At 35.5% G+C, this 20580-nt stretch overlaps 1 protein-coding gene across 8 annotated transcripts in view; it reads left to right on the forward strand.

The window, feature by feature from the left end:
- Bre1 (E3 ubiquitin-protein ligase Bre1) overlaps window positions 1-20580 on the forward strand; it is a 385362-nt gene that overhangs the window by 132704 nt on the left and 232078 nt on the right. For 7 of the 8 annotated variants that reach the window (XM_090413492.1, XM_090413495.1, XM_090413499.1 and 4 more), the window contains exon 9: window positions 139-264. The exons of the other annotated variant lie outside the window; for it this stretch is intronic. In XM_090413492.1, the coding sequence (XP_090269618.1) occupies window positions 139-264 (126 nt within the window). The remainder of the gene's footprint in view (window positions 1-138; window positions 265-20580) is intronic. 8 annotated transcript variants of the gene reach the window in all.

Below are 20580 nucleotides of genomic sequence, written 5' to 3' on the forward strand. Positions count from 1 at the left end.
TGATTCCTATAACTTTGCCATAGTTGGAGTTAACTGTATTATTATTTTATTTTTTATTTTTATTTTTTTTAATATATTTTTGTACTGGTTGAAGAAAATTACTCTTGATTTGGCTCCTGGTCATATCTGTATTTTTAGCTGGAAGAAATGCAGAGAGAACTTGAAGAGCAGAAGGAATTGGCTAATAACAGGTTGATGGAACTTGAAACTTTGAATGCCCAGCATAAGGATTCTCTCAAATTAGTTGAAAAACTTAAGATGGATGTAAGTTCACCTTTCTTGAAAAAGTTTATGGTTCATTAGCCAATTTATATAAAAAGTAATCTCTGCTATGAATGTGTTGGTAGTATCATTATAAAAGCTTAGTTGATTAAGAGCCTAATATGTAATGATGGTTTGGTTTCGATGGTTTTGGTTTTTAAAACATCTTGCTTTTCTTTCAAGAAGAATAGTACCATTTTGATGGCTGTTGACATTTATTGTGTTTTATTTGCTGACTTAATAGAACCTGCAAAATAGTAGAGAATCCTAAATTATAAAGATGTTTTTGTAGTTGAGATCAGTGAGATTCTTAAATAACTCTTACTAGTTTATCTATTACCACTTCAAGCATGTACTCTGTATTAAGCCTCTATTTAAGACTCAGTGCTATTTATTGTTTATAATATGACATTAAAATTCCTGAAACTCAACTATAACATAAATGTCTTTGTTTTCTTAGAAACAAATACAAAATAAATTTGACATGATGATTATGTAAACATGCATAATATTCATGGTTAAATTAAACTGGAATCAAACACCTATGAATCATGTTTTGATAATCAGTGACTTATGTTCTGCCTGTTGTTTCAACATGCATCATCAGTATCAGAACTATAGGTACAGAGTATATATATTAAGTTTAAAACAAAGCATGAAAATGCAAGTTTACTGGGTGAGCCTCTGTAGTTCATTCAGTATCAAGATGCCCTTTGTTGGAAAGACCGAGGATTGATTCCTGTCTAGAATGCATAAAGTGTTTATATGGACTTTTTAACTGAAGGTGAATCATCCAGTCTCATACAGAGGACTGGGTTTGTCATCTCACAAAATAGGAAAACTAGCTAGAACAAGATGGAATTGATAGATTTATTGCGCTGATTTACATAGCTTAGTTGCTTTTGCTATAATTTTGAACATTAGAAACCAGTTTTCATATCAGTGCATTCTGCTGCTACAGGAGCTAGAGAGCACTCTCAGATTTCAGTAAAAACCTTTCATTAAGGCAGAAAGTTGCAAAACTATCATCTACCATTTGCTACCATGAGGAAGTGGTCTTAATTTTCCTACTCTTCTTCACTTCTGTCTTCATGTTGGGACTGAGTCCCTCAGGGATTGTGCAGTTCTAAGTGCTTTATGCCATGTTAATTTTGGTCTTCACCTGGATGTTGTACCCTCTAATAGTGCCCAGGGAAGGAAGTCTGTCCAGTTCCATTTGCACATTGTGGTCAAACCAATGGAGTTGATACTTTTCAACTGTGTTAGGAATATTCAAAAGTTGCAGCACTTGTTCATTAGTCATATGTTCTGTCCAATGAGTGTTTATTTTCCTGAAGCATGTCATTTCAAAAGCCAATAGTTTCCTCTCTGTTCTTTTTTAAGGTTTATGCCCTTTTACAGAGCTGTTGGTAGTATTATACTTTCATATAATTTTATTTTTAGAGTTGTAGGAATTTTGTTTGTTTAATTTTATTAAATTTATTAATTACTGACCATGCTATGGACAGTGTGTTTTATTGTCGCTTTGTCATTTAAATTTGAAGTCAAGTATGTTCCTAGGTACTTGAAACCATTAACTTGTTCTATGAATTTCTGATTGTTTTCCTGCTTTCCTCTCCCTTTAATAATTAAAGACTTTTATAATATGTAATTAAAACCAACATTTTAATTCAGTATAAATGTAATTATAAAATATTGCTTGCCTGTATCATGGCAGTGGTTTTCCATAATACCAGACCACCAAAGACCACTATCAGTTTGATTTTAGTTACCATCCAGAGAAACTTTTTCCATGCCTTTTTTACATTCAGTTCTCAAGTTAATCTTTGAAACAGACAAGTAGGGGTTTTTTGCTCCCCTAAACTCAATATTTTTAATCCTACACATCAAAAAAAATCAGCTCTAGCACTTGTGACTATCTCATACAATAATGCATCAATTAGGGTTTAGGAATATGAAGTGACAAAAATTGTTTGCACATTCTTGTCCCAGAGTTTCCAAAATTATTAATGGTAATGAACTTGACCATCAGTAATAAGTAAAGATAGACTGACTGCTTATTTCCGAAAGTTATGTTAAGGCTAAAGAAATTCTTCCTACTGCCTTTGGAGGATAAAAAGTTTTTAAGAGTATTATTTCATTTTATAAAGTATTGTTATAATTAAATTTATAATTATATTATAAATGTCTGTTTATACAATAAAAAAAGTATTTCGGAGGGGAGAAAAAAATGCTCATCTTTAATCCCAAAATCTGATGTGAAATCCTGCAGTGTTATAATGTTACATCTCATACAGTCAGTCTCTCAGCCGATAATATAAAGGCAGCATGATTGGTGATTTTGAATGAACTTTACAGATCATTCACTGAATTCATGAAACTGAACAGAATCATATTTACTTGATTTTAATTTGTGTTGTTCCACTACTTAGCACCTGTACTTTTGAGCTTTCTACTCCCACCAAAACCTCCTATGCATGGAAAACACGCACACACACGTGTGTGTGTAATTTTTGAACTGGTTTTAAATAGGTTATGCTCAAAAGCTTGCATTTCAAGAGGAGACAAGTATGTCTTTGTACGAAATATGAGACATTTTCTTCGGATTTTATTGGACCATGATTCTTTCTAAATACAGGGTGTTCGGGATAAATTTGACAGTTTCGTAAGGAAAAAGAAAATCTTCTTTGTATCTATTAAATTTAATGAATTGACAAAAAAACATTACAGGCAGAGTTAATTACAATACTATCAACAAGATTTACTCAAAATAACCACCATTAGCATCGATCACAGCTTCAATTCTGCTTCGGAACCTCGAACAAGCTGATGCTACAGTCTCCCTGGGAAGGGCCGCAAAAACTGTTTTAATTTTATCCATTAACTGGGCTTTTGTATTACTGGAAGTGCGATTGGTGTCTTTTTCAACTGCGCCCCATACAAAATAATCCATGGGGTTAAGGTCTGGGGAGTTTGGAGGCCAAACATTTGGACTGGTGAAGTCGTAGAAATTTTCAGACAACCATTTTTGACTTTTCCCAGAGGTGTGGCAAGGGGCCGAATCCCGCTGCCATACATACGGCCTACCATTGGCTACCCTTGTTATCCAGGGCTTGACTACAGTTAGCAACTCCACGAACAAAGCCCGAATTCCAATGCCAGGGTTCTTCAACACCTGTTCCTGCAGATTTGTGAGGAATTCTGCTGTACGAACGCAATCAGATCGTCTGCTAGGGATCTTTCTTCTTGCTACATCCTCGTAGTCACCATTGCAAGTCTCTAGTTCATGCCTGATTGTTTTTACTGTATTCAGGGAGCATTGGGCAGCAGTCGTAATATCCTTATTTTGATGGCGGGCACAAATCATCATGATACAAGTTATTCTCTTCCATGATTCAGGTGGGTTCCAGCTATCCATCCTTTCTGACATCTTGTATATGAATGAAGAAGGGTCCAAACTTTTAAATGAAGAGAAGTGTGTGTTAATACATGTAACTTACGGAAAAATATAATTAATTATAAATATGTCAAATTTATCCCGAACACCCTGTATATGTAAAAAATTGTCAACCAGTTTCGCTAGCTTGGGTCTGTCTAGCTTCTTCAGGATGAGAATGGTTACACTAACATTAAATGCTACAACAAAAGAATGCAGTAACGACCTTAAAATCAGTTTAAAAATAAAAAAAATAAAAATTAAAAAAAAACGAAACCATCAGTCTGCTGGAGATATGTAGACAATGTGTTCATCGTTTGGAAAGACACGGAAAATGCCTTACACGAGTTCCTTCAAAAAATAAATTCTTTCCACCAAAAAATAAAGTTCACATTAGTTGTTTTCTAACATTTCAATTGTTAGAAAACAACCATCAATTACTTTTTTGAATGTATTAGTAAAAATACAGGATAATGGACAAATCAAGCTCACAATCTACAGCAAACCTACAGACACTGGATGTTATCTTCATTTTAAATCTACTCATCATTATGCACAAAAACTTAGCATCATATATATGCCCAAAAACAGAGCAATAAATATCATCACGGAAGAAAAAGATCTACTTGATAAGCTCTCGCTCATATCAGAAACTCTATCCAAAAATGGTTATCCACAAACAGCCCACAGCGATAGCACGAAGTGACACAGTACACATCGTCATACCTTATGCAGGCTTAGTCTCCACCAAAATAGCAAAAATCATGAAGTTTTTCAACATCAGGGTTGCCTTTAAATCTATTTTAACTACATCGCACATGTTAAGATAACCTAAGGATAGCATCGCTTTCTACAAATACGTAGGAGTATACAACATCCCATGTTCCTGTGGACTGAATTATTTAGGCCAAACATCACGAAGCCTAGAAATCCAAAAAAAAAAAAAAAAGAACATATCAGAGATGTCAACAACAGAACAGACACCTCAGGATTAGCCCATCATTTCTCAATTTCTAACCATTCCATTGATTGGGACAACAGTTCCATGCCGTACATTGAAGAAGATTTCAGATGTAGAAACTTTAAAGAAGCTGCAGTGGTACTCTGTACAAGAGACAATCTCAATAGAAATCAAGGCACGTTATTAAAAGACATTTCGAAAAGCTTAATAAATTCACTATGTTTAGCAGAACTGAATTATGTGAAAAACTATAAAGCACGATCTACTAACAATGATTAATTCTCCACGCTTTCTGCTCTTAATGTCACACGTCCTTTTCAATTTTTTTAACTGATTTTAAGGTCGTTACTGCATTCTTCTGTTGTAGCATTTAATGTTAGTGTAACCATTCTCGTCCTGAAGAAGCCAGACAGACCCAAGCTGGCGAAACTGGTTGACGATTGTATACATATATTTATAAAGAATCAAGGGGTGCTTAAGGGGCAAAGCAGTATAACTGAGAGGAGACCTCCACATAGCCTTTAAAGGAATGCGGAAAACTGACCAGGGCTTCTGACCTAATGTCCAATCCTCACCTTCTCGTGGTACACCCTGTTGGGTATCTACCTGAATACTGGACAAACGAGAATGGGCTGGCAATTTGGATTTAGCTGACCAAATTGTATTCTTATTGGCTTAAACTTAAACCAGTGTACAAAATGATGATACAACATGACAAAATTCTGTGACGGCTGGGGCATCGCTCGGTTAAACAAGGACACTGTTGTTTTCGCCAGGGAACCAGGGCAAACAACGAAAAGTCAGCTACTGGAACTCTGAAAACACACTCCAAATCAACATCACGAGAATTAAAGATCGGTACTATCAACATAAGAAGTTTGAATGGCAAAGAAATTGAGCTATCTGAGGAATTAGATAAGTACCAGATCGACATAATATGGGTGACTGAAACAAAAAAGACAAAAACTGATGAGATCTTTCTGAACGATAAATACAAAATGTTATATTCAGGCAATGACAATCAAGGAAAAGGAGTAGCCATAGTATTCAACACTAAATACGAGGCTAATCTTCTTGAATGGCAGGCAGTCTCAAGTAGAGTGATGTGGGCAAATATGAGAATGGGGAACTGGACAATGAGACTTATTTGTGCCTATGGTCCCACAGAAGGTTCTACTAAGGTAGAAGTGGAGGAATTTTTAGAGGCTCTAGAGAAAGCTACTGACACAATGAAAAAGGAAAAGTTGGTCTTTGTTGGGGATCTAAATAGCAAAGTAGAAAGTGATTGTCAGACATACAAAAATATTTTGGGAAAATTTGGAGAAAAGAGCAAAGCTAACAATAATGGCAAATATCTGTTGGATTTCTGCTCAGGACATGGACTGGTTATTACTAAAACCATGTTCCAACATAAAAATGTGCAAAAATTCACATGGAGAGAAGAGGCAAGGAATAAGAAAAGTCTTATTGACTATGTTATTGTTGATAGTGATGTTTTCTCCCTGGTGCAGGACACCAGAGTGTACAGAGGATTTGAAATTGGAAGTGATCACTATTTTGTCTTAAGCAGGATAAAATTGAATTTCATATTGAAAAGAATAACATGTAAGAAAGTTTTAAAGCGAATAAAAGTTGAGCACTCTCAGATGTGAACTGTAGACTAAAATACACAAAGATTATTGAACAAAAAATGAAAGAGTTTGAGAAGAAGAACCAAACCTTGGAGATTCAGTGGCAAACCTTGAAGAAAATCCTGATTGATTCAGCCAGAGACATGTGGTGAGGTTGTCTGCAAGGATAGAAAAATCAGAACTCCATGGTGGACAGGAAGTAAAATAGGCTGTGAAGGAAAAGAAGAAAGCATATCAAAAATTCTTGGCAAATAAGTCAGCATGTGTTCTTATACAGAGACAAATGTAAGAAAGCTAAAGACTGTTTAAAACTAGCTAAACAAAAGTCATGGGAGGACTTTGGCAAGAACATAGAAAATAAATATCAAGAAGGTAGCAAAATATTCTGGAAGTTGTTGAAGAAGCTCAGAAATGGAGGAAAGAGTGCTGTAAAAGAAATTAGAGATGATAAAGGTGACATGAAAACAGGAGAAAAAGATATCCTTGAAGTATGGAGTAATTACTTTGAAAAATTGCTAAATGAAACAAGCGGTGATAGCAGAGTGGTAAAAAACACTCAACAGGATACAGTCAGGAATACATATCCATACTTGAAGTAGAATAAGCCATCAAAGGCTTGAAATGTGGAAAGGCAGCAGGAGTAGATGATATTCGACCAGAAATGCTCTGGTATAAAAGTCTTGCAGTGGCTGCACTGCATAGTTCAGAAGGGGTGGACAGAGGGACGAATTCCCGATGATTGGAGTAGAGCGCTCATAGTACCCATATATAAAAAGGGAAATAAAACTAAATGACAGTTTTACAGAGGTATTTCCCTACTGAGTGTTCCTAGTAAGATTTAAGAAGTATACTTGAGAAATAGTTGGTAAGAATTGTTAAAGAAAAGCTTGGTGAAGAACAAGCTGAATTCAGGCCAAATAGAGGCTGTCAGGATCAGATCTTCACTTTATGACAAATAGTTGAGAAAGCATGGGAATGTAACAACGATCTGTATTTAAGTTTTCTCGATCTGGAAAAGGCATACGACAAGGTGCCAAGAGAAAGGCTATTCAATACACTACAGTTATATGGTGTCAATGGGGCATTGTATCAAGCATTACTTAGTCTTTATTTGAGTTGTAAATCAGCAGTTAGGATTGAAGGAAGTACAGGAAGATGGTTTAATTTTAAATCTGGTGTGAGACAAGGATGTACATTATCCTCTCTGTTATTCATTGTCTATATGGATCATATTATAAAGGAAAGTGGTATTAAACTTGATATCAAAATTGGAGATGTTAATGTCAGCTCATTGGTTTATGCAGACGATGTTATACTTCTATATAAATCTGCTACAAGTCTGCAAGATTCCCTGACTAACTGTTGTAATAGATATGGTATGAAGGTCAGCAATAAAAAGACAAAGACAATGAAAATAGGCAGAATCATTGAAAATGTAAACTGTGTTGTGAATGGAGAACCTTTGAAACAAGTAAAACAATTCAACTACTTAGGCATGATTTTTAGTGAAGATGGTAAATTAAATATGGAAATAAACAACAGAATCAACAAAGCTGGAATGGTAGGAAGTCGGTTGAATAAATTCATATGTAATGAGAGTGAAATTAGCTGTATACAAGACTGTGTTCAAACCAGTTTTAACTTATGGATCTGAGAGCTGGGTCAGAAGTAAAGCACTTAACCAAAGACTAGAGACTGCAGATATGAGAGTCCTGAGAAAGATTAGCAGCATAAACAGATGGCATCAATAGCAATATCATATTAAAAACGAGGATATTAGGAAAGAAATTGACATTGTCAGCATCCAGGAATGCATTAGCAGAGCTAATCTCAGGTGGTATGGTCACTTAAACAGTGACTGTTTAAGTGGGCGAGGAAAGATTAGCAAAACAAGTGTTCTCTGCCAGGGAGGAAAATGACCCAAAGGAAGACCAAGATATAGATGGATTGATACTGTACAAAGTGCCTTAGACGATAGAAATATAAGATCTGGTAATGTTGGAGTCTTGGCAAATAACAGACTGATTTGGAGGAAAATTGTAGATAGGAAGTTAGTAATGGTGTAGATTTTTCATGTAGTACTATCATATCCTGTACATCCCTTGAGGGTACATTGCAGGAATTTGATGATGATTGTCCAATAAAATCCAAAGAAAATGTCTCATATTTAGTATAAAAAAAGGACAAAATATTAACAATCAAAATGAATATGTCTTTGTACATTGACCAAATAAGAACCATGGCACATAATTGATTTAATATCTTATCATGCTGAATTTCATCTCTTTTTTAAATATTCCCATTAGAGATTATGGATATTATTTTTGCGAAAACTCCCATGTTACTCCTCTGAACAAACTATTACATTGCCTGCTTATGTTTTGGAGTGCCCATGTTTAAATGTCATTGGCTTTTTACTCACAGATTCTTAGGGCATTGTAGATGTATATTTACCAATAAATATATGTAGCATAAAGGAAGAGAAATTTGCACATACCTTTTTCTGGGTGCTGTGGCTTTTCTTCTTTCAGCGATGTCCAAACTACTGTGTGTGTGTGAGGGGGTGGATTAGGCAATGTGGGAGAATTAAAATAGAAATGGAAAAAACCCGGGTTTTTTTTAATAATATATATATATATATATATATATATACATACATATATACATATATATTATAAGGGATGTGCGGAGCATTTTTTTTATATTTATATAGGGTGGGAAAGGGTGAAAAAAGGGTTGAAAACAGCAACTGATTTTTGGAGGGGAGGGAAGGAGGTCGATGGGGTGCGGTCCGTTTAGAGTATTCTTGGTCATCGTCTGAACACATGGAGGAAGTGGATGTTATGTCAGGTCGGGTAGGTGCTTCTGCTTTTGAAGTGTTTGTGTTATCGCCTATTGGTCGGGGTTGTGACCTCAATTTTGACGCTTCCAAACCTCGGAGATTATGTAGGGCCTGTGTACGTTGATAGAGTTCGTGTCGACACGTCAACACCACAACGTAGTCTATAAATTTACCTGCCAAAAAGACAGGGAAACCTTCACAGTTTCCACCATCAGGTCTTTATGGGCAATACTACAAGAACACTTCCGTGATTGTAACATCCCTATTCCAGAACATTTAAACACTAAAAAATGCAACATCAAAAAGAAAAATCGAATACAAAGCACAGGAATAACGGAAATAGCTGTTCACGCCGTTGAACAAAAACATACCCCGCAGATCGTCAAGGCCATCATAGTAGAGATAGACAAAACAATGAAACAATGCTTAGAATATCAGAAACAATAGCCTTAAAATGTGACGCAAACTCTAATAACGTACACAGGCCCTACATAATCTCTGAGGTTTGGAAGCTTCACAACATAAAATTGAGGTCATAATCCCGACCAATAGACGATAACACAAACACTTCAAAAGCAGAAGCACCTACCTGACCTGACATAACATTCACTTCCTCCATGTGTTCAGACAACGACCAAGAATAGTCGAAACGGACCGCACCCCATCAAACCCCCCCCCCCTCTAAAAATCAGTTGCTGTTTTCAACCCCTTTCACCCTTTCCCACCCTATATAAATATTAAAAAAATGCTCCATCCATCCCTTATAATATATATGTATATGTATATATATATATTATTCAAAAAAACCGGGTTTTTTCCATTTCTATTTTAATTCTCCCACATTGCCTAATCCCCCCCCCCCCCACCCACACCCACACACAGTAGTTTGGACATTGCTGAAAGAAGAAAAGCCACAGCACCCAGAAAAAGGTATGTGCAAATTTCTCTTCCTTTATGCTACATATATTTATTGGTAAATATACATCTACAATGCCCTAAGAATCGGTGAGTAAAAAGCCAATGACATTTAAACAGGGGCACTCCTAAACAGAAGCAGGCAAAATAGCCGTAAATGTAATAATAATAAATTCCCATTAGATCTACAACAGCTTAATCTTATTAAACTACAAAGATGTGTAATAGATATTCTCCAAAGTAGTTTTGTGACTCATCATTCAGTATTCATTTACAAGTTTTTTTTTTTTGTCTGAAGGTGAGTTAGCCAATCTCATACAAAGGTAGCAGGATTTTTTCTCTCAAAAACTTGAATATTTGATCTTGCAAACCCAGAAGAAAGCATATATTTAGAGACATAATTCACTAGCCCTAATTGTTTTGGCAATTACAAACACAACAACTACAGCATCATTCACTATTATCCATCAACTGGGCATATTATGAACTGTTATCAAAAGTTATTATTATCATCATCTGAGATTCATGAACTAGAATGAGGCCATTCATCATCCATCACACACTCCACCACAGTTGGTGGAGTGTGTGATGTATTGCTTCTCTTAAACTCAAACTTCTTAAAATCTTAAGAACGCTTAAAATTTCACTCTCGCCCTTTTCACTGCACATTAACTTCCACAGATGCTGCTTTGTCCTCTTCCAACATTTCATATAACAAAATATTTCACCAAAGAATATCCTATAATACCATTTCAGATACACGTAATCCTATAATCCAATATCCTATAATACCATTTCAGATAAAATGATACATGTCTATAAACTTCATTTAAGAAGTTTATAGACATGTATCATTTTATCCCCCTTTCTCCTATTCATGAGTGTCTGCATTCCACACACTCTAATTCTGACCTCATAACCTTCATCCCATAATCCCAATATCATCTTTATATCTTTTCTTTGAACCCTATCTGCTGCTTCTTTCTTGCCCCACAACACAGAAGACCAAATCTGCACCCATTAGTCCAGGTACAATCATATCACAGCCTTATAAAGAGGCAAACTAGCTGATATCTTTATACATCAGTGTTTGTTTTCAACATTGCAATTCCTCTGTGTTGTATTTGCTATTTTTGCTAATGTGAACTTGTAACTTCAACTTCCTATCTATCATAACCTCAAGATCCTCAGTCTCATCAGTTTCTCCAAGCATAATCTCACCAATATAATATTCAATTGGATATCTTCATACCAAAGTGCATACCTTTACTCCTGGTAACATTGAATTGATAGCCATTATCATTTGCCTACAGTTGTCTATTGAAATCATTCTGTTCAAAGTGCTGAATATCAGTAACAACCATGATTGCCATACCTATCTTTGCATAATCATCAAACAATTGAACATATCATGTCAGGTCCTTCCTAATATCAGTAATGTACAGATTCAACAACGTGGTCTGAGGACTTGATCCCTGTGATATGCTACCACTCGTCACCTTAAATCTGGTAGATTCACATATCATATTCCACTTTTTTTATACCTGTTTGTCAATCACCCACATATCCAGGTTAATAGTTTATATTCCAGTCTCATACCCACCAGTTTATGCAAAAACCTTTCAAGTGGTGTCCTCTCAAATGCATTAACAAAGGCTAAAAGTATCATAGTGTATCTATTCCCTTTATCCAACTCACTTGTAAATATGGGCAAATAGCTCAGACATGACCTCCCTTTAGTAAATTAATGCTGTTTCTTTTGAAGTGTAGCTTGTCTGTCAACTCATTTCTATATGCGAATTTTTACCAACTTCTCTAAAGTCATCACCAATCCAGAGATACTGATGAGTCGATAGACAAATCAGTTTTTTCACCACCTTTGTTCAATGGGACTATCATACATTCTTTCCAATGCTATGGGACTCAAATCTGAGCCAAGACTCAAATTATACAAACATCAAGAGCTTAACTAGTTGAATGAGCATTCCTTTAGCATACATGCTGATATCCCATCTCACTCTATTGTGAAAATCTTATCCAAATTATGCAATAATTCTAGAACTTTCTTCTAGAACCCCTCTATCTATATCTTTATCCAGTGTAGTGATAGCACTGTGACATGTTATATATATATCATTTTATAGATCTTAAAGTGGAGAACTCTTTATTTAAAAGTTGTATCTGCTTCTGACAATAGTACTCTCTGCATTCATTGAAGTTATTCTTCTACATTCATTCTTTCTTTTACTTGCAGAATAATGATAAAATTCTTTTCGCTGCTTTTTTGGCTGTACATCATCATCAAATTCCTGCCATGTGCCCTCAAGGGGTGTACAGGATATGATAGTACTACATGAAAAAAATTACATCATTACTAACTTCCTATCTACAATTTTCCTCCAATCAGTCTGTTACTTGTCAAAGCTTCAACATTATCAGATCTTATATTTCTATCATCTAAGGCACTTTGTACCGTATCAATCCACCTATATCTTGGTCTTCCTCTGGGTCGTTTTCCTGCCAACCTGGCAGAGAACACTTGTTTTGCTAATCTTTCTTCGCCCATTCTGTTTAAGTGACCATACCACCTGAGATTAGCTCTGCTAACGCATTCTTGGATGTTGACAATGTCAAGTTCTTTCCTAATATCCTCGTTTTTAATATGATATTGCCATTGATGCCATCTGTTCACGCCTATAATCTTTCTCAGGACTCTCATATCTGTGGTCTCTATTCTTTGGTCAAGTGTTTTACTTCTGACCCAGCTCTCAGATCCATAAGTTAAAATTGGTTTGAACACTGTCTTGTATACAGCTAATTTAGTGTTCCGACTAATTTCTCTCTTATTCCATATGAATTTATTCAATTGACTTCCTACCATACCAGCTTTGCTGATTTTGTTGTCTATTTCTATATTTAATTTACCATCTTCAGTAAAAATCGTGCCCAAGTAGCTGAAATGTTTCACTTGTTCCACAGGTTCTCCATTCACAACACAGTTGACATTTTCAATGATTCTGCCTATTTTCATTGTCTTTGTCTTTTTATTGCTCACCTTCATGCCATATCTATTACAACAGCTATTCAATTTAGTCAGAGAATCTTGCAGACTTGTAGCGGATTTATTTAGAAGTATAACATCATCCGCATAAAGCAAAGAGCTGACATTAACATCTCCAATTTTGATATCATGTTTATTACCACTTTCCTTCATAATGTGATCCATATGGATAATGAATAACAGAGTGGATAATGTACATCCTTGTCTCACACAGGATTTAACATTAAACCATCTTCCTGTACTTCCTTCAATTCTAACTGTAGCGTATTGAATAGCTTCTCTCTTGGCACCTTGACATATGCCTTTTCCAAATCGACAAAACTTAAATGCAGATCTCTGTTATTTTCCCATGCTTTCTGGACTATTTGTCGTAAAGTGAAAATCTGATCCTGACAGCCTCTATTTGGCCTGAATCCAGCTTGTTTTTCACCAAGCTTTTCTTCCACAATTCTCAACCGTTTCTCAAGTATACTTGCATATATCTTGCCAGGAATACTCAGTAGGGAAATACCTCTGTAATTCTAACATTCAGTTTTATTTTCCTTTTTATATATGGGTACTATTAGAGCTCTACTCTAATCATCAGGAATTCGTCCCTCTGTCTGGGCCTTCTGAACTATATAGTGCAGCCACTAAGACTTTTATACCACCATACTTCAGCATTTCTGGTCAAATATCATCTACTCCTTCTGCCTTTCCACATTTCAAGCCTTTGATGGCTTTTTCTACTTCAAGTATTGATATGTATTCCTGACTGTATGCCTATTGAGTGTTTTTTTTTACCACTGTGCTATGACTGCTTGTTTCATTTAGCAATTTATCGAAGTAATTACTCCATACTTCAAGGATATCTTTTCTCCAATTTTCATGTCACCTTTATCATCTCAAACTCCTTTTACAGCACTCTTTCCTCCATTTCTAAGCTTCTTCAACAACCTCCAGAATATTTTGAGACATTCTTGATATTTATTTTCTATATTCTTGCCAAAGTACTCCCATGACTTTTGTTTAGCAAGTTTTACACAGTGTTTAGCATTTTTGCATTTGTCTCTGTATTCTCTAAGAGAACAAGCTGACTTATTTGACAGGAACTTTTGATATGCTTTCTTCTTTTCCTTCACTGCCTCTTTAACTTCCTGTGTCCACCAGGGAGTTCTGATTTTTTTATCCTTGCAGACAACCTCACCACATGCCTCTCTAGCAGAATCAATCAATGTTTCCTTTAGAGTTTGCCACTGAATCTCCAAGGTTTGATTCCTGTTCTCAAGCTCTTTCATTTTTTCTTCAATAATCTTTGGGTATTTTAGTCTGCAATTCACATCTGAGAGCTGCTCAACTTTTATTCGCTTTAAAACTTTCTTACATGTTATTCTTTTCAATATGAAATTCAATTTTATCCTGCTCAAGACTAAATAGTGATCACTTCCAATTTCAAATCCTCTGTACACTCTAGTGTCCTGCACCAGGGAGAAAACATCACTATCAACAATAACATAGTCAATGAGACTTTTCTTATTCCTTGCCTCTTCTCTCCATGTGAATTTGCGCACATTTTTATGTTGGAACATGGTGTTAGTAATAATCAGTCCATGTCCTGAGCAGAAATCCAACAGATATTTGCCATTATTATTAGCTTTGCTCTTTTCTCCAAATTTTCCCAAAATATTTTTGTATGTGTCACAATCATTTCCTGCTCTGCTATTTAGATCCCCAACAAGGACCAACTTTTCCTTTTTCATTGTGTCAGTTGCTTTTTCTAAAGCCTCAAAAAATTCCTCCACTTCTACCTTAGTAGAGCCACAAATAAGTTCTCATTGTCCATTTCCTCATTCTCATATTTGCCCACATTACTCTACTTGAGACTGGCTGCCATTCAAGAAGATTAGCCTCATATTTAGTGTTCAATAATATGGCTACTTCTTCTTTTCCTTGATTGTCATTGCCTGAATATAACATTTTGTATTTATTGCTCAGAAAGATCTCACCAATTTTTGTCTGTTTTGTTTCAGTCACTCCTATTATATCGATCTGGTACTTATCTAATTCCTCAGCTAGCGCCATTTCTTTGCCATTCAGGCTTCTTATGTTGATAGTACCGATCTTTAACTCTGGTGATGTTGAGTTGGGGTTTGTTTTCAGATTTGTTCCAGTAGCTGACTTTTCGCTTGTTTAACCGGTTTAACTTGTTTAACCGGGCGATGCCGCAGCCGGCATGAAATTTTGTCATGTCGTACCATCATTTTTTATTTTGGTTTAACCAATAAGAATACAATTTGGTCAGCTAAATCCCAAATTGCCAGCCCATCCTCGTTCGTTCAGTATCCAGGTAGATATCCAACAGGGTGCAACACGAGAAGGTGAGGATTGGACATTAGGTCAGAAGCCCTGGTCGGTTCTCCGCATTCCTTTAAAGGCTATGTGGAGGTCTCCTCTCAGTTATACAGCTTTGACCCTTAAGCACCCCTTGCCTGCACATGTAATTTCTTTTTATTCTCCACTTTAACTTTCTGTACAATACTTTTACTTTTCCATCTTACTTTTATATATGTCATAACTTTTTTCATCCTTATTTCTATGATATTACTTTCACACCATCTTCTTATGAAATTTCAAACTCTATGCACACATTTAGATACTGCATCATTTAGGTATCTTTCCAACTCAGTACCATGTTACTGAATGTAGTATTTTCCTTAGTTTATAATAATTTCCATCTTTGTACATATAACCTGTTCTAAGTGGAACTTCCGTGTAGTTTGCTGCTATCCAAGGCACTTTACTATGATCACTATCACCAACTGGTGGCAAAACAATCACATCCTTAATAGATAACCCTTCTGAAACTAAAATCTAATGTGACATTCTTTAATTTCAAGTTCATTCTTTCAAAGCTGTTTTAGAAAGTTATTTTACAACAGCTTAGTAAATTCTTCATTCATATCAGTTTTCTCTACTATGCAATCAATATTTGAAGAATTTACTTAATCCATAATGACTACATCATTTAGTATACTCATCACAGTAACTTATTATTAGTATTATTATTTATATGGGCATTCCATGGAGTCAAAAGACTCATTGCAGAAGACCCACTCTATTCATTAACACATAACCAATCATATATCTCCTTAAACCTATTCACTGTTGTGGTACTCACAACTACCTCTGGCAATCCAATCCACTCATTTACCACTCTCCAAGTAAAGAACCTAGTCCAACACACCCTTACTAACCATACTCTTAGACAACTTCCAAGTGTGACCCATTGTTTTCCCCTTACTCATTCCCCATCTATTGAAAAATTTCTATTCTAAAATCTTATAGAATTCCTTTAGTAACTTATAAGTTTCTATCACATCCCTCTCCTCTGTTTATCAGCTAAACTCTGCAACCCACACACCCTCAATCTATCCTCATAGGGAACATTCCACAGACCTGTCACCAGTTTGGTCACTTATCTCTGAATCCTGTACACCACCTCCCAATCCCCCGAGAAACACAGGTGACCAAATCTGTGCACAGTAGTTAACATGTGACTGAATCATAGCCTTATAAAGAGGGATAATAATCTCCCTATCTTTACTTTTCAATGTGTTCTTTAGCATCCAAGTAATCCTCTGAGCTATTTTGCCAACTCTGGCAATATGTCCTCTGAATTTCAAATCTCTCTCCACCATCATTTTTCGGATTCTTAGCCTCATCAATTTCCTGTAAACTAGTACCACCTGTATAATATGAAGTGTGTAATCTTTTTATCCCAAAGTGCATTACCTTATGTTTTACAACATTGAATTGACAACCAGTCCTTTTGCCCATACTGCCAATTTATTTAAATCATCTTTATCAACTGTTGCTCTCCCTAGTTTTGCATTATTGGCAAACATCTGAATGTCCTCCTTTAAATCTTCTACTATATCATTAATGTACAAATTAAAGAGTAGAGGTCCATTTTACACAAATTATGGACTCTACAACCGTGTTATAAATAATTATTTTAATTTAATGACATTTTGACCTTCATATTAAGGTCATCATCTGGAGTATATATATTTAGAAAGATATTTAATGACTAAAAAACCGAGAATTAATTAAAAGCTTTAATGATAAAAAACACAACTAGTTTTGGCTTTTTACAGCCTTCATCAGGTATCTTTTTAGGAAGAGGAAACAATAATAAAAACTGAGAAGTACAGATAAATTGTAGTACATAATTGAAATAAAAAACGTTGTATTAACATTCAAGTTGTTCTATTTTACATGCCATTGTTTGTTGTATGCGTGGTAGCAGACTCTCAAGAACGCCAGTACTGAATAACAGCAGTATTGCTATCAGGGATGTTATAGCTTAAATCGTTGTTTAAATGTTCAGAATTAAGGATGATCTCCCTGGATTCCACTATCTTTCTTTCAAATTCATCATGGCAGCAGAAAATGTTTTCAGATCTATCCCAGACAAACATCATGAGGATTGTTAGAGAATAGAATATGGCTGGATAAGGCACTGGCATGTGATCATTTATAGGAGATGTCTCTTTTATGTTCCCCCATATGAAGTTCAATAGACTTATTAGTTTGACCATAATAAGGAACATTACAATCACACCATAGTTTATATACACCAGGATATTTCAGATTGTGATGCTTAGGATGGCTTATAAGAGATTGGATTTTTGGAAGTGTAGTGAATAACGTCCTGATGTTATACTTCTTAAGGACTTTAGCCAGTTGTTTGGAGACCGAACTGATGTATGGGATTGAGATGCTACCTTTAAAATTGGTAGTTTCTGTATTGCGGTACCTAGGAGGATCTACAGGGTGTCCCAAAATTCACGCAAAAAGTAATTTTGATAGAAAACACAGGTTTTTAATTAAAAATTGTAATTTCTTATTGATTCATAAAGTATACAGTATAGGGTTATGCATGGAATAGCATATCGGGTAAATGGCCTCCACAGCTTTGCTGGCACATACGCACTCTTTTGTCGAAATTTTCCATGACCATTTTGCATAAATGTGGCTGAATTTCGTTGATACAGTGCTCAATTTCCTCCTTCAAGGTGTGGGTGGTCGTGGGCTTGTTGGCACAAACCTTAGACTTCACAAAACCCCAAAGAAAAAAGTCCAACGGCGTTAAGTCACATGATCTGGGCGGCCAATTCTGATCACCAAAACGGGAAATTACACGACCAGGAAATGACTCATGCAGTAATTGAATTGTTTCTCAGGCTGTATGGCATGTGGCACCGTCTTGTTGAAACCACATGTCGTCCACATCCATATCTTGCAATTTAGGCACAAAAAACTGGATTATCATGTCGCGATAGCAAGCACAATTAACTTTTATTGCCTTACCAGCCGCATTTTTGAAGAAGAATGGACCAGTGATGCCTCCAGCCCAAAATCTGCACCAAACAGTGACACGTTGTGGATGCATTTGTTTCTCAACAATCACTCATGGATTTTCTGAACCCCAAATGCGACAATTTTGTCAATTAACGAAGCCATCAAGATGAAAATGAGCCTCATTGCTGAAGATGATTTTGTTCGAAAAATAAGCATCCACTTGTTGTTGTTCCATAATCCATTCAACGAACTCTCTTCGCTGTGTGTGGTCAGTAGGCTTCAGTTCTTGAGTCAATTGAACTTTGTAAGCATAAAGATGCAAATCTTTTGTGAGAATACACTGTAGAGAGCTTCTCGAAATGCCCTATTCAAGACCACGCTGCCGAATTGATGTTCCTGGACTCTCAGCAACACTCTCGCGAACTGCTTCGATGTTTTCTGTTGAAGGACAGCCAGAGTGTATAAGATCACTAATTGATCCAGTTTCCTTGAATTTTTTAATTAATCTTTTCACACAGTTGATAAAGTTAAATCACTATTCCGACCATATTTTGTGCGAAAATTGCGAACTGTAGCTGCCAAACCTTCATTATTTTTAAAATATTGCTCAACAATGAAAATGCGTTGTTCTTTCGTGTAGCGCTCCATTTTTAACAACCCTGAACTGTCAGCTATCACGCTGTCTTTTTTTTTCTCGTTGGCAACACTTTACCGCACAAATGGCACTAAATTTAAATCTTGCGTGAATTTTGGGACACCCTGTTTAAGAAATTTCTTAATGGTTTTTTTATAATATCCATTTTGTTCAAAGACGTGAGAGGTGATTAATTTCTTTTTGAAATTCATCTGGATCATTTAAAAGAGAGTGTGCTCTGTGTTGCAAGGTGGAAATAGTTCCGAGTTTTTGTGGTGGAAAATGAGAAAGATTGTGAAGATATCTATTAGTATGCGTTGGTTTTCTGTACATAGAGATTCTAAATTTTCCAGAGCAGCATGAGAGTTTTATATCCAGGAATGGTAGGGAGTTTTCTTTTCTTTTTTTGTTTAAGCATTTCATTCAAATGCTAACAGTTTACATGTGTGTGTGTGTGTGTGTGAAAAGTTTTTTTACCTTGAGGATAATATATATTAAGGATACCAAGTAATTTTATAAACTTGGTTTTTTTTACTCCTCCCAAGTAAGCAAAACAGTTAAGTTTGCGCCTGAACGTAGTTCAAGTCTAAAGGTAGTGCAACACCAGGGCAACTTGTTGTAAAGGTGGGTAAAACTCTGATCACTATTCTTAGTATTTCCCATAATGTAAAACACATCTCACTAAGAGATGTATGCTGTTATACATTATGGGTGGGGGGGAGTCACTACCCAGACTGGTTTCAACCTTTTTTGAGGTCTCCTCAGTGAGTAGCTAGACCCTGAAATACCAAGGTTTTTAGAGCCTTATCAACTTTACCTATACAAGTTGCTACAAGGTGCTTTTACTTTGAATAAGAAACTCTGGATGAGATAAAGATGTGAAAAGTTTTTTACCTTGGGGATAATATATATTAAGGATCTTAATATATATTAATATATATATATATAAAAAACCAAGTTTATAAAATTACTTGGTATCCTTAATATATATTATCCCCAAGATAAAAACTTTTCACATCTTTATCTCATGTTTCTAGTATTTTGTTAAATAGGATTGTTAAATATTCTATTGATGTGCTGTCTCCATATGACCACACTTCAGTAAGGATAGTATCAATACCTGGTGTTTTGTTTTTCAGTTTTATTGCATATCTAACTTCTTCTTTTAAAATTTTTGGGTGATCATTATTTTCTTCTGTTGTTGGCATTGTAGTTTTATTTCCTTGATGAAAGATAATATTAAAATGGTTCAACCAGATTTTCCTTATCTCTTCAATATCTCCAGTTTCCAATCATCTTGTTGTTTATCATTGTTACTGCTTTTGCTGAGAATTCCATTATAATTTCTCTTTTAGTGTCATGGAAAGCTTTTAGGCTATTTTGTTGGTGTGCTTCTTAGCATTTTTCTTTGGCTTTTTTTTGCATAGGTTATCAACTTTATTTTTAGTGCTCTGTATTTTTCTCTATTCTCTTCGTTGTTTTGCTGGTTTACAATT

Source organism: Typopeltis vanoorti, chromosome 24 (genome assembly GCF_054136105.1).
Source record: "Typopeltis vanoorti isolate ZY-2024b chromosome 24, IOZ_Tvanoo_1.0, whole genome shotgun sequence".
NCBI classification, from domain to species: Eukaryota; Metazoa; Arthropoda; class Arachnida; order Uropygi; family Thelyphonidae; genus Typopeltis; species Typopeltis vanoorti.